General features: G+C 30.9%; 3 protein-coding genes and 2 long non-coding RNA genes across 11 annotated transcripts; 2 read left to right on the top strand and 3 right to left on the bottom strand.

Moving 5' to 3' along the window:
* Positions 1–4,422: 4,422 nt before the first annotated feature.
* On the bottom strand, positions 4,423–5,110 carry LOC123672414. The gene is made up of 4 exons (XM_045606524.1): positions 4,961–5,110; positions 4,722–4,897; positions 4,604–4,663; positions 4,423–4,556 (listed from the first exon to the last, which is right to left on the bottom strand). The coding sequence occupies exons 1-4, from the start codon at positions 4,995–4,997 to the stop codon at positions 4,482–4,484; spliced, it is 348 nt and encodes a 115-aa protein (XP_045462480.1). The 5' UTR covers positions 4,998–5,110; the 3' UTR covers positions 4,423–4,481.
* LOC123672380 lies at positions 4,891–12,647 on the top strand. 4 transcript variants are annotated; one of them, XM_045606478.1, is made up of 4 exons: positions 4,891–7,051; positions 7,101–7,225; positions 7,279–9,304; positions 9,435–10,447. In XM_045606478.1, exons 3-4 carry the CDS (start codon positions 8,024–8,026, stop codon positions 9,489–9,491), a joined length of 1,338 nt encoding a protein of 445 aa, XP_045462434.1. In that variant the 5' UTR covers positions 4,891–7,051; positions 7,101–7,225; positions 7,279–8,023; the 3' UTR covers positions 9,492–10,447. The 4 variants fall into 4 exon arrangements, with proteins under 4 accessions (XP_045462434.1, XP_045462435.1, XP_045462433.1 ...); XM_045606479.1 differs by having other exon boundaries at positions 7,279–9,055; positions 9,435–9,575; XM_045606477.1 differs by having other exon boundaries at positions 7,107–7,225; positions 7,279–12,647.
* A 398-nt stretch (positions 12,648–13,045) lies between these two features.
* Positions 13,046–14,148, bottom strand: LOC123672429. The gene is made up of 3 exons (XR_006746286.1): positions 13,802–14,148; positions 13,475–13,739; positions 13,046–13,424 (listed from the first exon to the last, which is right to left on the bottom strand). It is a non-coding gene; the product is annotated as an uncharacterized LOC123672429 (long non-coding RNA).
* A 1,384-nt stretch (positions 14,149–15,532) lies between these two features.
* LOC123672423 lies at positions 15,533–17,582 on the bottom strand. Of its 4 annotated transcripts, none has more exons than XR_006746279.1 (6): positions 17,335–17,582; positions 17,106–17,231; positions 16,810–17,050; positions 16,234–16,717; positions 16,082–16,191; positions 15,533–15,998 (listed from the first exon to the last, which is right to left on the bottom strand). It is a non-coding gene; the product is annotated as an uncharacterized LOC123672423 (long non-coding RNA). The 4 variants fall into 4 exon arrangements; XR_006746280.1 differs by having other exon boundaries at positions 16,082–16,169; XR_006746278.1 differs by having other exon boundaries at positions 16,082–16,177; positions 16,234–16,706.
* Positions 17,583–17,712: 130 nt separating this feature from the next.
* LOC123672390 (RNA-binding protein 41-like) lies at positions 17,713–20,368 on the top strand. The gene has a single exon (XM_045606491.1). It carries the CDS (start codon positions 17,785–17,787, stop codon positions 19,243–19,245), a length of 1,461 nt encoding a protein of 486 aa, XP_045462447.1. The 5' UTR covers positions 17,713–17,784; the 3' UTR covers positions 19,246–20,368.
* Positions 20,369–22,108: the final 1,740 nt, after the last annotated feature.

Below are 22,108 nucleotides of genomic sequence, written 5' to 3'. Positions count from 1 at the left end.
AACAAATTAATTGTGGCCGAGTGTATAAATAAATGCTTCGCTCCATTTTTGGAAATAGTCAGTGGAAGAATAGTCTTTATGGCTGATAGTATTTTTGATATTAGCGGTATTTTTGTAGTAAACTCAAAATTTCTCCGTTGGGAACACTGGGTAGTTGGTATTGTCGCAAAACAATATGGCGACGGTGAATATGGTCAATTGTAATATGTCGTTGGTGGAGAATGAATAGGAATAATTGTATTTTTCTCTCGAAAAATTTATCAAATATAGTTAGGAAATTCGATTATTTAGGGACTGTTTTTTGTTGTAAAATTTTTAATTTTTCTCTCATTTTTTGTTACAGTATTAGCCCCTCAACTATTTTGATATATACAATTATAAAATGAGTGTATTTTGTTTGGAGGTTGATAACTCATCATTATTATCAAATAAATAAATAAACGTCTGAATACCTATATGCATATGGCTTATTATTTATTATTCGATGTCCTAAAAATCATACCTTTTCATTTAGAGATTTCACAATTCTTTGATTAGCTCAGAAATTAATAGAAAATATCAAATATATTTAGGAAATTTAATTTTTCAATAACTGGTTTCACTATATTTTTGTACATTTCTGATTGTTACTTTTTCTGTTTTTCTCTTATTTTATTTGATGCAGTATCAGCCACTCAATATTATCGATATATATTCACATGTGAATTATTGTATGTGTAAGTATTATTTATTTTTCGATGTCCAAAATTATTCATATCCATATTCCACAAATCTGTTACCTCTAAAGAATTAACAGAATGACAAAAGAGCTAAGGTTTGGGTGATTCATACAAATAATAATAACAAGCACGGTCCGTGCTTAGCGTTGTGAAACGTGAACGTTCCTGTTCCTTTATGATATCAGTGAAATTAAAGCGTGACGTGATCACTGTTTAGGTATCGGATTCGGTCCTTTGATAGGAAAAATATGTACTTTCATTCCCAATAACACTCACTATTTTATTTCCTCAGTCTATTTCTAAAAATATTTGTGCTATTTTTTCAGAAGATAAAATTTTAAAAATTTCATAAATTTTCTGTTGTGTTTTTACTTATCACAAATTTTGAATTTCCTAAAGCTCAGTTACACTTGTAGCTACATTATATCGAATATAAATTTAATTATCTATAATATTATTGATATACTGAACTATCTAAAAACTCTGGAATAGAAATTAAAAAATATTTTCTTTCAGGTAGCACTCAATAAAATTCACCTTTTTCTGAAAGAAATTTTAGATAACATGAAAATCTGAACCATACAATTCTTAAATGTGATTCATTCAACTATTTCAATACTATTCTCATCCGAATAACTCAATATTTTTTTGTAAAAAAAAATTAAAAGCGAGTTATTCCCATAGCCATATCAAGCTATTTCATTACTATTTCCATCCGAATAACTCAATATTTCTCATTAAAAAAAATAAAAACGCTTTATTCCCATTTAGCCATTTAGCTATCTCAATAATCAACTAATGCGAAAAACTCGATATTTCTCCAAAAAAAAATTTAAAATGCGCTGTTCCCTCAGTAAATTCGCATTTTCTGCCTTTCTACTTCCATCCTTCACAACACCTCTCTCTCTTCGATAGTCCGCAGAGCGAAGCGAGTAGAAGACTAGAAGCCACGTGAGGGCCAGTCCATAAGCGCGTTCGGTTATTCCCGATTCAAGGGTAGGCAGCGCCCTCTTCAGAATGCTTTTTCGGCTAAAGGTAAGATATTGTAAACAAAAATATTTTGAGTGTTATTTGTGAAGAAAGAAATATGATGGACAAAGAAAATAGTGTATTCCTCAGTTTAACTGAATATTTCCGGTATTTGGAAGCAACTCCAAATAATAGGAATGTGATAGAAGGTGAATTCATTCTAATTTAAGAATAATCGTCCATTATCTAAAAAACAAACAAAAAAAATATATTGAGAAAATGTTACACCATATTTGTAATGAATAATTGAAAAATTAATATATTTTTTGAAATAAAATTACAGTTATTCTATTTCCACTTATTTATTATTTAAATAACAACTAACCCATACACCGAAAGGTAACAAATGGGATACAGATTATATATATATATATATATATATATATATATATATATATATATATATATATATATATATACAGGGTGGCCACTTTTTCAATGGGATTGTATTGGTAACTTTTAAACCATAAGAGTTAGAAGGTCGGTCAAATGGAGAAAAAGTTGCATGCATAGAAGCATTATCAAGCAGTTCAAACAAATCGAGATTATCAGGGCCGGATTTCGAGATATCATAAGAAAAGTAAATTATGTCATTTTGATTTTTCTTTTTTTCCCACTTCATTTCAAATATTATCAAAAAATGTCACAGGAATTTTTTATTCGACAGTAAATTATCCTCAATTTGACGTAATCAGATTTCGTATCCAACGTTTCGTACTCTCTGGGCCACCCTCAACCTCATTTTTTTCAATACGGACCTGCATATTTTATGACATTTTTCGAAATAGCTGAATTCAACGATATATCATACAATGTCATTCAAAGTTGATTTTCAGGTGATTTTGACCCTTATCCAAATTTAATGGTGTTTATGTAAGAAAAAACAAGTCAATTAACGATATCAATGTTCTGACCCAAATTCAATCGAACCCAGAAAAAAAATCGAGGACTGTGGCCAGTGAATGGAATTTTTAAAAAACTGCTTGTAATAAAATAGTCAAGAGACGCGAATACAATGATTTTAAATTTGAATACCAAGCCTTGCAAAAATTATATCGTAATGATCTCAAAATAAAGTTCGATTCTGCAATTTGTTTCAACGATTCAAATGACAAATACAACAATAGTGATACCTCGCGAGAAAATTGAGAATGTTTTGGAAGGTATTCAAGAAGACCAAACAAGCAAATGTATAAGAAGTATGGGTTCCAGAACCGTAAAGTGCATTTTACAAAATGGTGGACTTTTCGAACACTTACTTCATTAATTTTCATTTACTTTCGAATAATCATTTGATTTTTCTTTCATTAAATGATACTTTCGTTTAATTATTATGAATTGAAATTTTCAAATGATTATTATAAAAGAAGAACCAAGAAACCAGTATACTGGCTTCTTGCTTTGATTCTAATATGTTCCATTTAGTTCAAGATGGGTAAGTTGATTTTCTTATCGAAATTTATTGCATATTGCATGTTGTTAATTAAACTAAATGAAGGTAATACAGATCCGACCCGAAGAAAATTGGATAAGGGTCAAAATCACCTGAAAATCTACTTTGAATGACATAGTATGATATATCGTTGAATTCAGCGTTAAAAGTTATTTCGAAAAATGTCATAAAATATGCAGGTCCGTATTGAAAAAAATGGGGTTGAGGGTGGCCCAGAGAGTACGAAACGTTGGATACGAAATCTGGTTACGTCAAATTGAGGATAATTTAGGTACTGTCGAATAAAAAGTTCCTGTAACATTTTTTGATAATATTTGAAATGAAGTGGGAAAAAAAGAAAAATCAAAATGACATAATTTACTTTTCTTATGATATCTCGAAATCCGGCCCTGATAATCTCGATTTGTTTGAACTGCTTGATAATGCTTCTATGCATGCAACTTTTTCTCCATTTGACCGACCTTCTAACTCTTATGGTTTAAAAGTTACCAATACAATCCCATTGAAAAAGTGGCCACCCTGTATATATATATATATATATATATATATATATGTATATAAATAACAACTGTTTCGCTACACAGAAGATTTAGATTCAACATCTATATTGCTACTCGAAATAAAGGCAAAATACAAAAATATTCAGAAATGATCTTCAGAAAAAATGGGGCTGGACAGGTTTACAATCGCACAACATATAATCATTATTTCTTCTATTCAAGGAACCAGGTTCCACGGTAAAACATTACTCAAAATTTTTATTTTCTGGTTCACACGTTTGATATGGACTCTTGCTCTAGCTATGAATATATTTTGTTCAACCTCCTGAACAGACATTTGTTTTCTGTTTCGCATGAATGGTGGGCGAATCAGTTTTATTCCGTTTTCCGGAAAAATTTCATCAATTAGAAAACTTCGATCCACCATAATGGCATCCTCATTAGGCTTCAGGGAGGATATGAGACCACTCTGCTCAAAAATTATTTTGTCAGATGCTCTTCCACCATAAGCTTCACTGACAAAACTGATCAATCCTGCAGCATGTCATAAAAAATTTCTTTTATACTTTGGGAACTGATGTTTCCAAAGAGTAAAGACAATACAACATAGCTCGTGTCATTCTTTAGTTTTGTAAATGTATTTTTTCCCTAATATTGAGGGATGAAACAAAATTTTCTCTTTTCATTCTTAATACTAAAATTTCAATAGTTTTCAGCATTTCGAAAGAATTCAACCCTGTCAAGCTGTTAAGCTTTTGATTTGTATTTGTAGTAATATTGTCACGAATTGTCCTTATTGATAAAAGCACATAGAGCTTCAGCAGCCAACAATTCATCAGGCCTGTGAATCATTTCCTGAAATTTCAATATCATCATTTGATTCAACTAGAATATCTCAATACCTGAGCATGAAGTTCATTTTCATCTTGATTTTGTGTCATTACTTCACAGTCAGATTTCAACTGAAAATTTTGTAAATATTAGATTTATTTTCATTTAAAAGGATCATTATATAATTACAATTGGTTGTTGTACAGGATCATATCTAGTTAAATTCCGTCTTTCTTTCTTCTTTATGTTCTCATGAGTACCTGTAGGAAGGTTTTTTGTTGGGACTGCATTTCTTTTCAAATTTCGGCGTCTCAAATTAGTTTTTCTCGGTCTCAAACACAAATCTGCGTGTCTCAGCTCCTTACCTGAATATTGAAAAATATTACTACACATGGAGCTCCATTGATACTGATATTTTTACAACTTACTTTGTGTATGAAAATCAGACTCTTCACAAACTTTCATATATATTATAACTCCTCGAACACTATAATATAAAAATTTAACCTGCAGAAATGCACGCCGTCAAAGCTTTCACTCCTACCGTACCTTAAGCCGATATTACAGTTTCTTCCGATAGGTGGCTTGGGGATGAACTTGAATCGCTAATTACCTCGGACCGCTCGGACTTGTCTGAACCGTTCGTTTATTACTAGGGATGGGACGGTATTTCAGTAACCGCGATTTTGGAACGGTATTTTTGAGTAACGTTATCGCGCGTTCCACAAACGTAAAGTAACCGGTCCCAAAGTAACGATAGTTACGGCGTACCGGCACCGGACTAATACCGGAATAATAACATCGAAACGGTTTGGGATAGTTGAACGAGGTTTGATAAATATGGATACCTCATTAAGGTTTCACGTTGAATACCACGTCTTCAGCAACTACAGTGTTGTGCGTACTGGCATTGACTTTCATATTTGTGAAAAAAAATAGTACGCCAGTGCCTTTTACAAAAACTAAATTATGATCGCTCAAAAACTCCTGCTGTCAATGCTTTTAAAATTTTTTACATTCATTTGCGCCATGTTCAATGAAAAGAAATTCTTTTACCTGTAACTTCTTAAAACTCGTTTCTGCCATTGTGTTTTTAGTGTCTAATGGAATTTTTTTTTTCTATGGTATCTACCAAAATTAGAACTAAACAATTCGATTCATGATTTTCAATATTTTCGATGTTTTTTTTGAATATTTTTTGATAATTTCTTTGATAAAAATTGGTTGCAGCAAATGTATATTATTGAACCTTATTCTCAATTGAATCAATCGTAAATGCAAATATACTTAAAAATTCTCTGTAAAATAACGGTAAACAAAAAATCGATTCTAGATATATATGTGAAATGAGTATATATCAATTTATAATATTCAGTCAATTTGACAATGAAATTCCAGATGCACATATAGATATAATTTCTTTCACGTAATACCTAGATTACCCGATGATGGTATATTTCCACTGGAGTTTACATCATCTGCTTTTAATGAGGTGCCCTTCGAAGATTCTAACCTTTGTTGTTATTCTGAGCCACCAAAATTTTTTTATGGTTTTATGACTTTGTTATGCTTGCATACGTCCTTCTAGATCTAGAATTACGTAGAAACTCAATGAACAATGAATTATCATTCAACAGGACAGTCCTCAATTAGTCTAGGTATCCCAACGGTCTCGTTTCCTTCATTCCTCCGTCGCTGGGACTCAACTTAGTTGCAATCGCCTACGGTTTTGTTACCTGTAACCACAGTTACAAAATCGGGGTATTTTGGAGCGGTATTTTTCTGGAGCGGTCGCGAATGTAACGCGACTGGTGAGTAACCGGTATTCCCATCCCTATTTATTACATCCAGATTGAGGGGAATACACATCTGAAGCGTTCGGCAAAGATATCTGAGCAATCGGATGTCAATCTTTTTCGTCGGACGTTTTCGACCTAGCAAAACGATTTTATCCACAGAGTTTATCTTTGTCTATGAATTATTAGATTTTATCTGTCTATAATGCTTGTTTGTTTATAAAAATTAACATTTCGTCGTAGTTTGTATTGAAAAATTTCAATACCTAACTTGTTATACTTCTATAATTGGATTTTAAATAAAATTATGGGTATGGAATGCAGATAACAAATGAATAGGCTGTGTGTATATTTTTGGAATGAGATATCTGGTGGTGACTTTGGACAATATCATTAGTAATTAATTATATAAAGCGTTCAGTTTATTCAGAAGAGCGATGGACATTCAAGCTAGGGATATGAAGAAAAAAGCTGACCATGTTTACAATATATGAAGCGGACTGGTTTCATTACTTCTAAATAAATGAGACAGACTTCAGTGAATTTTCCACCTTATCATATCGAAATTATGTAATAGATGAAGCAGAAGAAATTTACTCCTTCAAGGGTATCGACTGGGACATCAGTGTCCCAGAAGTATTTTATAAATGTCTTGTTTGGTAATAATAATAATACCCAGCATGGAATTGATTGGGAATATGAAGCCAGATCAGTGTATTCAAGGTACTATATCTATATTTGTGTCAGCTAATAGTTTATTATCATACGAAAGTTTCAGAGAAAAAATACCATATTCAGGAAAAGGACTTGAAGTTTGTCAGTCAGACCCAAGGCTTGTTGCTTTTCTGAATGGTGTTATTTTCAAGAAATTATTGGAAATCAAATGTCTATTCATTGGTAAGTTTCTAGTAAGTTATAGAGATTATTTTTATAATTGTTTATAATTTCAGGTCAAATTATTTCTGCTGAAAATACTGAGCACCATTGCCAATATTTGAGAAGAGGAAAAGCCAGCTAATTTGAAAGAATGAATAAACATTATGCTAGAGTCTGATTAAGTATGGCAATTATGAATTTGAAAAATTGCGACTCTATAGTGTTCTCATCTGGTGATAAGACGCTCAAAACTGTTAGTGAGCCATTTGATGAAGAATTCACAAAAAATAAGTCTTAAAACTTGTAATGATTTATTTTAAAAATATGTTTTACACTTTGTGTAGCATGAAAGTTTAAATTTTTCAATTAGAAAGATATTTTTCCAAGCCTTAATTGTACTGTAATAAGACCATCCAGAATAAGAAAAGTTCCGAATCATACATGTCTGAAGTTATACATGTTATAACTTCCAGATTATATATATTATATATATTTGAGTCCAGTTGTTATTAGTAAGAGAGTAAAGGATTTGCTATTGGATCATACAATATACAGGTTGAGTGATTTTTTTAGGAATCATTTTGTAAATGTAATATATTGTGTGCGCATGATTGATTAAGTATCTAGGTTTCCACATGCGTTTATAAGTTCAGTATTCGGAAAGATTTTATGTTAGTAGTCGAGATTGAGAAATTGTATATCGAATAAACCTGTAAATCACCAAACGTAGTTTTCTTATGGACATGACAATAATCTGGCGACGAGGATTATGGTAAAAATTGTTGGATTGCTTATTCCGGCTTATGAATTTTAAAGAGTATGTCGGACGCAGATGGTGCTGCAAGTTCTCAACCTAGTTCCAGAGGAAGAAGTCCATCCAGTGAAGTGAGAGTGAGCTGGGTGTACGAACTTAATAAACAAGAACTAATTGAAAAACTAAAAACGTATAACGTTACTGTGAGTGAAACTGATAGTGTTGATAACCTTCGAAAAACGCTCGTCAAAAAACTTCGTGGAAAAAACGAAACTTTCACAAAGAAGGAACTATACCGGTGCGACATGTCCGACTTTAATAAAATAAGTTTTACCCTAAACAAAGACAATTGGGAAGTTTTTATCGAAAGACTAGAATTAATTTTCGAGTATCAGTGTATTCCGCCGGAAAGACAAAGTGCAGAACTGTTAACAAGGGTTTGTCAAGAGACTTTCATGTTGTTTCGCAATTTAACTTCACCAAAAAAGGCCAAAGATCTTTCCTACTCTGATTTAGTTAATATCATGAACTCTCATCTTCATCCAAAGCCTTCAGAAATTTCCGAAAGAAATAAATTCTACGCCACGAAACAATTACCTTCGGAATCGATACACGCATTCCTTACAAAATTGAAAGAAAGATCTTTTTATTGTAATTTCAAGGACCTTGATATTGCTCTTCGTGATCAATTTGTATTTGGACTTATAAATCACGAAACAAAAGTGGAATTATTTCGTCAAGAAAATCTAACATTTCAAAGTGCAGTGAAGATAGCGGAGGATCGAGAAGCAGCTATAAAAAATTCCTTATCAATGAAGCCCGCAGATGCTGTGTCTGAAGATACAATTTTTTACATGAATAAGGCTGGTTCAAAATATTCCAATCATCAACAATACAGAGGAAGGGGAAGCGGAAACGCAGAAGGAAAATTCAAATCTTCGCAACCAAACAACGCAGCCGCGGCTTCCACTTCCAAAGACCAGAGCCAGAAACTCATCAGAGACAATAGACAAAGACAACACGATAACAGGAGCAGTAACTACAGACGAGAAGACAGAAACGGCAGCCGTAGGTCGAATGTGTCAAACAATTCTCAGGTACATATAACCTCAAAAACGCGTAATAATAATAAATGTTATTGTTGTGGTGGATTTAATCATTTCGACTGTAAACTTAGGTGGAAAACTTGTAATTATTGTAATGTAAAAGGTCATATTGATAGAGCATGTCTAAAAAAACAAAACGGAATTAATTTAGTCAATGACAACTTATTCGAAAATGAAGATTTGGATAGTTCTGATTTAAATTTTTATTATATGCAGCAAAACAATTTTACTGAATTTCAGGTAAACAATATTGTGGTAGAACCTCATAGTATGAAATTAATTATTGATAATAATCAGGTAGAATTGGAAGTTGATACAGGTTCACATGTGACTGTGTTTTCAGAAAAAACTGTAGCTAATTATTTTGCAGCTAAGAAAATCCACAAGGCAGATATTTCATTGTCCAGCTATGACAGAACAAAGTTGAATGTAATGGGTATGTTGACTGATCTTAAGGTGCATTTCGAAGGGGTTGAAGCAAATTTGAAAGCTTACGTTTTGGCAGGTAACGGGAAAAGTTTAATAGGAAGGCAATGGCTTCAAGCCTTGGGTATGTGGCCGATAACTTTTAAACCTCAGTTTGCGTTGAATTGCTTGAATGATCATAACAGTATTATTTCACATTTTAAATCAAAATATCCCCAATTGTTCGATAACAGCCCAGGTAAATATAAAGGTAAATCTATTAAACTAACTTTCAAAAAAGATTATCAACCAATTCAATGTAAACCTTATCATGTTCCTTTCGCTTTGAAAGACAAAGTAGATGCAGAAATCGATCGTTTGGTAAGAATAGGTAATTTGGAACAAGTTGAGGTGAGTGAATGGGCTACTCCAGTAGTTCCTGTGGTGAAAGGGGAAGGAGTTCGTTTATGCGGAAATTTTAAATTAACAGTGAATCCTCAAATAATTGTTAAAAGATATCCATTACCCTTAAAAGAAAAAGTGTTTCAGACGTTACAGGTTGGAACCAAATGGTCCCAAATTGATTTAAAACATGCATTTATGCAATTTGAAGTTGCTGAAGATTGTAGAGATCCATTGACAATAATCACACAGAAAGGTTTGTTTAGGTACAAAAAATTGCCAGAGGGTGTAGCCTCCAGCCCAGCAGAATGTCAAGATATTGTTACTGATATTTTGAAAGGTATTCCGAATATTGAAGTTTACATAGATAATATTTATTGCACAGGAAAGAATGATTCAGAGCATCTCGATAATTTAGAAAAAATATTTTATAAGTTAAATGAAGCAGGACTTAAAGTAAACGAATCAAAATGTGAATTTTTCAGGTCTGAAATAGAGATATTACGATTCAAATTGGACAAAAAGGGTTTATCACCATCTCCTAGTAGAATTCATTCAATTGTGAATATGCCTTCTCCAAAAACTAAAAAAGAACTTCAAGCATTTTTAGGGTTAGTAAATTTTTACGAGTCATTTTTGTATAAGCGAGCTGATCAACTAAAGGTATTGTACGATGTTTTGAAAGCGAGCAAATTTTATTGGAATTCTAATTGTGATCAAGCAGTTAATTGGGTAAAGAAGGAATTAGCATCGGATAAAGTTTTGGTTCCATATCAGTAAGATATTACTTTAGTTTTGGCTACAGACGCAAGTTACTCAGGGTTGTCAGCTATTTTGTCTCACAGATTTTCAGACGGTACAGAGAGACCAATTGCCTTTGCTTCTAAATTAATACCTCATAATGAGTTACATCGATCTATTCTAGATAAAGAGGCAGCAGCTATAATTTTCGGGTTTAGAAAATTTTATCATTATATTGTTGGTAATGAAATTATTCTTAAAACTGATAATCAACCTTTAAAGTATATATTTGGTAATTCGAAGAAATTGAATGTTACAATTCAGAATAGGTTGTTAAGATGGATATATTTTTTATCGGGTTTCAAATACATGATTGAATTGATTTCATCATCTAAAAACAGTAATTGTGATGCGCTTTCCAGGTTAGCAGTACGAGATAAGATGGCTGTGTTTGATTCTGAATTAGATGTTATAAACTTTATTGAAAATGAAAGTAATTTGATTGATTTAAATTTGATTAAGCAAGAAACAAAAAAAGATAAGGTTTTATGTGATGTGAAAAGAAAGTTAATGTTTGGATGGTTAGAAAATTCAAATGATATTTCTTTGGAAGAGAAAATGTATTTCGATAAGAAAACAGAATTAAGTATTGAGAATGAATGTCTTGTTCGAGGTTCTAGACTAATAATACCAAAAGCATTGCGAAAAACTTTATTGAAATCACTTCACCAGTCTCATTTTGGTATTGTTAGAATGAAACAAGTAGCTCGTTCGTTTTTTTGGTGGCCGGGTTTGGACGATGATATAGAAAAATTAGCAAATAGTTGTGAGTTATGTGTGAAAAATAGAAAACAAAATAACAAAATCAGTACTTTTCAATGGCCATTTCCATCTAACCCATGGTCCAGGTTACACACTGATTTTTTAGGACCTATTCAAGGAAATATGTTTTTAGTCATAGTTGATGCACACAGTAAATGGCCTGAAGCTATAAATATGAAAAATAACACCTCAGCTAGTAAATTGATTGAAGTTTTTGATTCTATTTTTTCGAGGTTTGGATTATGTGATCATTTAGTCTCAGACAATGGTCCACAATTTGCAAGTGAAGAGTTTAATGAATTTTTGAAATCGTTAGGTATACGGCACACATATTCTCCACCCACCCAGCAACTAAAGGAGCAGCAGAAAATTTTGTGGGTACATTTAAAAATAAGGTTTTGAAAATTACAGGAGAGGGTAAGTCATTAAATTTTGCTGTGAATTCATTTTTGTTTGATTATCGTACAATGAAGCATTCGACAACGGGAAAATCACCATCAGATATTATTTTCAAAAGGGAGATTAAAACGAGGTTTCATCTTTTAAGAGAAAATTTAGTTAGTGAAACATTTTTTAAACAATTCAATATGTCAGATAAAAATAAAATAAGTAAAATTGATTTCAAGTTGGGAGATGTGGTTTTAGTAGATGTTTACAACAATAATAAGAGGCACCGAGTTCAAGCAAAAATCGTTGAAAAATTATCACCAGTTACATTTAACTTGTTATGTGATGGAGGACGAATTATAAAAAGACATGTTAATCAAATATTGAAATTTTTAAATAATGACAATGATATAAATAAAGACTTGAAAGATGATATAAGTATAAGGAGATCTGAACGCTTGAAAAATTTAAATAAATGAAATTAAGATCCAGAATTTCTGTTTATATGTATATTGTAATTGATTCTATATTGCATAATAATTGTATAGTAATGATAATTGATTAAATATTGTATAATAATAAGTCTATTAATTAATTGTTTCTATATTACATAATAAAAAATGAAAATAAAATTTATGATTGTAAATTATTATATTGGACTCATATTGTTAAATTGATTTTGATCGTATTTGTGAATTTTTAAAAATAACAGAAAAACAAAAAAAAAATTATAAAATTCAAAAAATTAAAATATATGAATTCTTAGATTAAGATATAATTGTAATTTCTGATTAAATCAAATTATACTTATTTAAATGGGGGAGATTGTAATATATTGTGTGCGCATGATTGATTAAGTATCTAGGTTTCCACATTGTAATGAAAAAATAAATATGTTTGTAGTTACAAAACATCAAATAATATTTACTGTCATGTCCATAAGAAAACTACGTTTGGTGATTTACAGGTTTATTCGATATACAATTTCTCAATCTCGACTACTAACATAAGTTCAGTATTCGGAAAGATTTTATGTTAGTAGTCGAGATTGAGAAATTGTATATCGAATAAACCTGTAAATCACCAAACGTAGTTTTCTTATGGACATGACAGTAAATATTATTTGATGTTTTGTAACTACAAACATATTTATTTTTTCATTACAATGACTATTAATACTATTCATTTATAGTTTAAGATTTTTTGATTGACAAGCCATGTAAACTTTTGATGGCGTATGTTTTTATGGATTTCTTATGTGCAAATAAATTATTATTATTATCAAATACTGCATTGATTTTACATATCATTTATTTATCCTATGGCAGTAAGTTATCCCATCACACATTCCCTTGGCACCATAGTCCATTAAATTACTGATGAAAATAAAAAGATATCATCTTCCAAATCACTTGGATCAATTTGACATGAAAATTCCTTTTTTCTTTCTTAAACTTCCATTGAAACATTTTTGTCTTCATAAAACGAATGGAGATTTTAGAAGTGATTCCTCCTTGGAAATATACTTTCTACTAGATCAGACCATTTTTCTTTTATATCTTTTCGTTTTTGTAGAGGAATTAGGTATCCGTTTTTTATACTTCTGAAATGAGTAGAATGAGATTAGATAAACGTAACATAATTTAAACTAACCTCTACAAATCTTTGGGTTAAATGAAGTTCTCTCATGACCATTATTCCTCACGTTTCACACAAAATGAGCACTGCATATTTTATGGAATACTTCAGGTTGCCATTTCTCTCAAAGTATGATCAGTACTACAATAAGTTTTAGATGAGAGACATTTGCTATAATTTCTCAAATATTCTTATCAAACTCTTCTCACACTAATAATCCATATCTTTCCTTCTTTCTCGAGCTTCTTTTTCTTATTGTAATATGAATTGTGGCAACCAACTACATAGCAATGAATTTGTGAATTTCTTGCAGTAAATAATTAATAATATTAAAGTCCATACCTTCAGAATTTTTCCGTATTTTTCAATATTGAAAACAAAATCAACTCAAAACTTCTTAGTATAGTTAAAAAAAAAGGATAAATTTCTAACGCCTCTTCAGCAGGCAAGACAGTAAAAGTGTATATTATGATTATTGATTATGTTTTACCAATGATTTCTTTTCATTTAGCCACGAAGGGCGCCACATGCATATATCAAAGAACTGACATAACAGCTGAAGCTCAGGAAGCTCTGTACCGTACGTTTATTACAGATTAATCTGTAAAATCCGACATATCTGTGGTCACGTGACTAAAAAATCCGTCCGCTCTTGGATGCTATTGCCGAACGCGCAACATGTTTGACCATATTCACCGTCGCCATATTGTTATGCGACAATACCAACTACCCAGTGTTCCCAACGGAGAAATATTGAGTTTACTACAAAAATACCGCTAATATCAAAAATACTATCAGCCATAAAGACTATTCTTCCACTGGCTATTTCCAAAAATGGAGCGAAGCATTCATTTATAAACTCGGCCCATAGACCTTATATCACATGGACAGGCCCTAACAAGACTTTCACGAAGAGTTCGCGTCAGGCTGAATATGAAAGAGAGAGATGCAGCTAGATGAGTCAATGTCAAAATCATATGACCAAAACATTGGACTTACGTTTGGAAAATCTTGAATTTTTCTTTTATTCTGAATGAAACTCATTGTTATTTTGATATATTGGAATTCTAGCAATGTAAACGAGGGTTAGAATTGCTTGAAATCTTTCTTATATTAATCTATTTTCGACTATCAAAAGTTTAATTTTTGTTTGAGAATTTATGGAAAAAGCTATAATAAATAATATTTTTATTATTTATATACCAAGAAAGGAAAGCATTTTTTCCTTAGGTATGTATATAGTCTCTTCTACTACTTTTAAGGTCGTCATTTTCATCAGTCAGGGAGGAAAATGGTACTTCTACTCCTGCCGGGAGGAAAACATTTTTCCTTCCTTCTTTAGGGTCGAGAATGAAGTTTTCTATTAAGATAGTAGAAAATAGTAATTTACGTAACAAGTCCGGAAAATAGGGTTTTTTTGGACGAATAGACAAAATTCCAGGACGAGCGTAAGCGAGTCCTGGAAGTCTGTGAGTCCAAAAAAACCATTTTCGGGCGTGTTGCGTACAATATTTTTTCGGCAACCATGTGAAATAACACTATCGCTGCTGCTTTCCATATTTTATTGCGATTGTGATAAAAAACATACAAATTTTTGACAACTAATTTCATATGAACTGTCAGCCGTTATCTCGGTTGCTATGGATTCTATGATTCTTGTCCGGCCTAGTCCGGGAAGTACGTACTTTCCGGACTAGGCCGGGAAATGCTACTTTCTCAGAGAAAAAGTGTCCGAGAAGTGAGCACTTCCCGGACGGTTGCCGAAAAAATATATTTTTTATTATATCGCAACTTCAAATGAGAATAATTTTTATATATTTTTATCAAGTGAAAATCGTTATATTATGTTATTATTGAGTGAAGATGATCATTCTTTCAAATGTTTGGTTGGAATAATCAATTCAAAATTCAATATAGACTAATTCTTAAATATAACCATTTAAAGATTCAAAATGAAAGTATACTGCTTAGTAATCACCTATTTGTGTTGTTCTATTTTATTACTTTGGCTTTCGACAACCAAAATTCTAAGTACAAATATTATTGATGGTAGAATGAAAAATCATTTTTACAAACAATTTTATCGTTTAAATACAATCAGTTATGTCTATTACATTTCATTCTTCAATTTTGTATTACTTCCAACTAGTTTAGTTCAAGTCACTTATCAATTTGATAATAGTAAAATCTTTCAAAAAATTGTTTCCAGATATCACAGGCAATTAAAAAAAGAGAGTTTATGAAGAATTGTATTCATTAAGTTTTTATTGCTGTTCAAAATACATTATTACAATAAATAATTTAAAAAATGGTCCGACTCTAGCCTATCAGCGCATGAGGAAGAACATATTCGCAGTCGGATTTCTTACTCTCCACTAAGGAGGATATTCACTCTTCCAATCATTTAATATCCAGGATATTGAAAAATATCAGAATTGAGCTCTTCCTCTTCTTAGTTCTAAACTCCTCCAAATCTTGAAATTTATGGATCTTCTTCTCCTTATCTCTCCAAGGATCAGTTATGATACATTCATTTTTCCTGAAAAATACATATTATAACGTTATATATTGTTGTTCACATATGTTAAAAGTAATTTTCAACTAAATAACAATTTAAGATACCCATTTTCAGCCTTTCAGTGAATGAGCTTCTCTAAAGATGAATTTTTAAGCCACGGCACAGAATATGTTCCTCATTTAGTATGGCAATCTAAAAAACTGAAAATTTCAAACTATTTGATCTTCATATTTGGTTTTTCTTGAATTGAACTTACATTATTATTGTTTAAATCACACCTAGTATCATAAGTATTTATGGACTTGTTTGTACCAAACCAGCTGTTGTGTTCTTAAGATCAATAATATCATGTCTTATTTCCATTCTATGTCTTATTGTATCATTTGGTATCATGTCCCTTTCAGATTTTCCAGCTGCTGTCCACTTCAGAGCTGTATGTTATGCTCCTAACTAATGCTATTGAGTAAATTTTTTCTTATTATTCACATTTATGTTTTTAATCGATAATATCCTATTTAACATTGAGATTATTGGTTTTCTTTGGATGTTTCTCTCAGATATTACTTCGTCTAGTGTTCCATTCTTGGAAATCCTCATTCCCAGGTTTCTAATTTTAGTATTCAATCTGGGGGGAAAATCCTCCATGACAGCAGCAGAGGATTTTGATATTATAAACAGTTGTACCGTCTCTGGTTGCCCCATCTCTTGCTGTTTTGTCTCTGGCTGGTCCTGTTCAATTTCTTTTGCAATAATTATTTATATGAATGAATAAAATAAGGGACGGAAAATAAATATATATTTCACATCCATAAAAAATAAAATATTAATGTACCTTCAATATTATCTTCAAGACATTTATCTCCATAATTTAATCTCTCAGGCATATAATTGGAGAAACTGAAAACTGAAGGAATAACATTTTTTTTCAGAGTTTTTGTACCATGAATATTAATAAATCATGTTGATGCAAACGGTTGCTGCATATTTTCAACAAGGAAAAAGGGTTGAAATCAATTCTTCTTCAGCTTTCATCCACTGTTCCCTTAATTTGTCATCCTTTGGAAAACTGTGAACTGATATTTCCTTTATGTATGAATTCAGAGGGTATTAAAAGAAATAAATACTTACGAATGAAATTTCAACTTTTGGCTTTTTTCTAAGCTCGCTGTACAATTGAAGGCTGCACGGGTGTGAGGCATTTTATTTGAAAATTAGTTCTTTTGGTGCTTTGAATTTCGCAATAGCAGATGGATTCTAGAAAAACATGAGCTTTCGATTAATTTTCAAGATGAAATCGGCCTTTCAATAAGTTTCATGAACTTATTGAAATCCGATAAAGATTTCACGGAATACTTACCGCTAATTCCTTTTATTAGAATGTTCAACACTTTTACAAATCGAATCAATCAGATTAACTATGTGTTCAATTCAGAATGAGAGAAAAATTAGCGATTTTCTGAATGTGAGTTCAATGTTTTGATCATATGATTTTGACGTTGACTCATCTAGCTCCATCTCTCTCTTTCATATGCGGCATGCCAGAATTTCTCTCTAAGGGCCTGTCCATTTGATATTAGGTCTATGACTCGGCCACAATTAATTTGTTCAGAAAACCACCTTTCACTAATCTTTTTATCCAAAAGGTGAAATTTTTGCACAATGTAGTCCCAAACAAGCCTATCTGGCGTAGCAGCCAGAAAAGGTACACATAAACTTCACTTATAAACTTTATATTGTGGAATTTTTCTAGTAAACTCAATATTTCTTCGTTGGGAACACTGGGTAGTTGGTATTGTCGCATAACAATATGGCGACGGTGAATATGGTCAAATTGAGGAAGAGGTCTATGAATGAAATTTACTACTACATTCCACTGCTTTATATTTCCAAAATGAGTCGAAAAAGAAAAATTTTGGATGATGAATTGGAGCCTACTATGAAATTGACGAGTGATGGAGATTTATTATTGAAAAGTCTTCTTGAAAAACAACTTTCCAGACAAAGTGATTTACAGGCAGAACTAAAGAAATGTAAGACATTTATTTCTTCAACAGAATATAAATCTATTGATAAATATGTATCTGGAATTAATTCCTTGAATAAGCTCAAGGAAACTTCTCAATATGTACAGACATCAGAAGACTTTAGGATTGCTGGTTTGAGTGAAGAAGATGCTCAGTTTTTTTTTAATGGAAAAAAAGGTATTCAATTTCTAAAACTCAAACATAAAAACTTGGATTATAAATCGATAGAAAAAAGACTGTTTGTTATAAAAGAAGTTCTACATAATTATAAGATTATGAAAAATATTCAAAATTCATCTGTTAGTAGTGTGGGTAGACTTCAGACAGAATGTATGCTTTCTATGAAGCCAAATAGCATTCAAACGAATTTGCTGAAATTTGCCCTGAGTAATGACAAGAAACTTAATGATATTCAAGATGAAATTAAGCCAATAAAAGAAATAGAAAAAAATGTTATGAACACTCTGAATGTTGAATTACATGAAAATATAAACATATCAAAATTGCAAAAAAAAGTACAAAAGAGATTAAGAGCAATGGCCAAAAGAGTAGATTCTCTAGCATTATCATCGAAAAGATCAATTCTTGAATCTCCTTTGGTTTCACGAATTGAGCACATAGACAATAATCTAACAATGTTTGATGGAATAGATTATCTTCCATTATCATCAGAAAATTCTTCTGTTTCTACTGAGTTACCTCAAATCAAAAATTCGAAATGGGATTTAAAGTATGAAGATATTCAATTGAGTATCAATAGAAATGAAAATATCGGTTGCAGTAAGGTAAATAACCTTCCAAATTCTAGTGAGTTCAACTCAGAACCAAACACTTCCAAAACACAGGATAATGGAAATCGTTATACAATAAAAAATGGGAGGATTTCAAAACTTGAAGAGTTAATTGACTATAGAAAAAATAAAAAATTAAGTGTAGAAGAAATAAAGGATATCCCTAAATTTTCTCAATATACATCTGGCTCTCCATCTAAAATTTTATATGTGAAAAATGCTAACTCTCTAACTGTTAATAATTTAGAACAACTTTTCAATTCATTTCATTTCCAAACAAAAGCTATAAATGTAATGAAAGGAAGGATGAAAGGACAAGCTTTTATAGAAATGGAAAATTGTCAATTAGCAGCGGAAGCTCTGAAATGTATAAATGGTGTAATAGTGAAAAATAAACCTATTATTATTCAGTTCAGCTCAAAACATGAACTTCCAAAAAAATTGGGAAATTGAAGTGGAGAATTTTAATAGGAAAATAAATATCAATTTTCTTATGTTAAAGAAAGAATATCATTCAAAAGATTTATTTATCTAAGGCAATTTACATATTTGCTTAAAATAGTAATTATTTATAAAAATCAATACATAATATTCATTATATTAGGAGATTTACACTATACCTAACTGAAAAAAAATACCTATTTATACCTTCTATGTGATGAACGACTGAATTGATACATTTCAATATTCAAATTTCTACACATACATGAAACATAAAAAAAAAGGTGGATTAATCTATCTACCTCCGTTATAGTGCTCATTTAGTAATTCACTTTAATTATCACAGGTCTCTGGTACTTCATTTTCAGCTCATTTGGAGGTTGTAGGTGGAGATATGACAAAAAATATTATAAATTGTGATCAATTAGTATTTCATTTCAATTTAATATGATATTATTAATGTTATTGTTAAAATCATTAATATTTTCCATACAAGAAACATTTAGGGAAGTTCTGGAATCATAGAGATGATCATGATAAATTTGATATTTCAGTGAAGGCCGAGGAACAAAATTTAACTTTAATCTAGTTGGTTTTGAAGGATTTTAGACATATTAGTACATTGAAGTACAATATGGGGGGAATACCAGTCTTATTATGGATTACCTGACCTTACCTGAAACCTAAAAAAAGGACTCGAAGTAAGCGACAATAGAAACTATTCTATCCCTGACTGCTACCATACAAACACAATTCATTGTTGGTCATAAAATCTAATACATATTAGAAAACTCGAACGCTGTCGCTTATTTCAAGTCCTTTTTTTAGGTTTAAGGTAAGGTCAGGTAATCCAATATAAACTTAATTTAGAACATAATAAGACTGGTATTCTCCTCATATTGTATTTCAATGTACTAATATGTCTGAAATCCTTCTTTCTTGTGATTATAATAAATCCTCACAAGATGTGTTTGAATTTTACTTATTCATATTTTTGAACAAACTCACCATTCAAATTCTAATCAATTATTGATGTATTTTTGAATGGATAATTCAACTGTATGAATGCTGTTCAAAGAAATATTTTCATATTTGTTGAATATTCACAAACAATAAACAAATTGTTGAAGATCAATTTTGTGTTTATTGTCCTATACCCTTTTTAACAATTTTTTATGTAATTTATGGCAATCAATCATAACTTCTGTTAGCATGGTTGGTGCATCCTATAGAAAAATTGCAGAGACTTTAAAAAGGCTCTTATGATATATACATTCTTCAAAAAAAAAGACCACAAATAATTCGGAGATAACCTTCTTCGTTTATTAATTTGTTTACATACTTAATATGTAATTTAATAATATGTAATTATTAATTTAATTAATATGTAATATAATGAGAACAATATGGTACAAGCTAAGCGCAACTTATAATTACAGAAAATCAACTCTAATTTCTCCACAGCACTTTTGACCACGAATTTTAAAGAAAGTTCGTTAGTTTGAAATCTAAGGAAGTATCAAAAATGAACTGAAATTGAACACAGAAATGATTTGATCAAGCAAATAACCACGAATCAATCAGATTAACTTAGTGTTTAATTCAGAATGAGAGAAAAATTAGGGTTTATCTGAATGTGAGTTCAATGTTTTGATCATATGATTTTGACGTTGACCCAACAGGCTCTATAGGATACGCTAAAACGGACCAAATATTTGGACCCGAAGCTCACGAGTTACAGGTACTCCCAAAGATCCTAAATGAAAAGTAACTGTCATGCGCGAGAATTCCCTTCAACCTCAAATACGATTTTGAGGATAAGCTAAAACGGACCAAATATTTGGACCCGAAGCTCATGAGTTACGGGTACTCCCAAAGATCCTAAATGAAAAGTAACTGTCATGCGCGAGAATGTCGAGAATTCCCTTCAAATACGATTTTGACGTTGATGTTATTTTGTTCCAAACAACAACAAAATTTACATTTTCTGTTGTTTCCCATTTTAATTGCGGAGTGGAATGAAACAGTATATATATAGAATTTTCCAAAATTCGTCTTTAATTGAGCTTTCTTTGTAGATGAAATTTGGTATTATTATATCAACAGCTACAAAAATATACAAAATCTTCTGCAGACCAATTTTTGAATATAAACACACTATACAGAACTGAACTAGTGCCAATAAGGGAAAGACTGCAAAAATTTCCAAGGAAACTTTTCTAAAGGCTACACAACATAGAACTAAAGTGACCATTGATGCGAATATGATAGAAGTTGTTTATTATTATTATATTTATTTGTAGGTTGATCAATTAATGTGATTTGATAATACGAAAGAGAAGTTTGTATGATGAGATTGAATTGAAAGTGCCCTTTTGTTACTATGAATAAGTATTCAAATTAAAGCTTCTTATAATTATTTTATGTGAATTGAGAAATTTATTGTTTGTAATAATAGATTGAACTTCAAGAAATTACATTAAAATATCTAGAAATGGATTTTTAAAAGTACTACTAGCTTGTTTCATATCAAGATTAGTTTGACATTTCACCTTGATAATAATTTCAAACTTTAAATCAATGTGTTATGTGAAGGATCAGGGCAAGAAAAAGATTATTTCAGATTGTAGCATCCCTTATACTATTATATATAGATCATTCAGAAACCACTCATGAATCTCAAAAAAGATTCCTCTTGGGGTTTGTTAAGTATTTCAATGAATATTAATATAAATAAACACTGTAACTTTTCATGTTATATATTCAAATATACAAAAACTATTAACTTATATAAAACATCCATCTTCGTAGTCTTAACAACGAGTACTTACACATAAACCTTCTAGATTATTAATACTAAAACTGATTCTATGTC

Source organism: Harmonia axyridis, chromosome 2 (genome assembly GCF_914767665.1).
Source record: "Harmonia axyridis chromosome 2, icHarAxyr1.1, whole genome shotgun sequence".
Taxonomy (NCBI): domain Eukaryota; kingdom Metazoa; phylum Arthropoda; class Insecta; order Coleoptera; family Coccinellidae; genus Harmonia; species Harmonia axyridis.
This window is presented reverse-complemented; position numbering and strand designations above follow the sequence as displayed.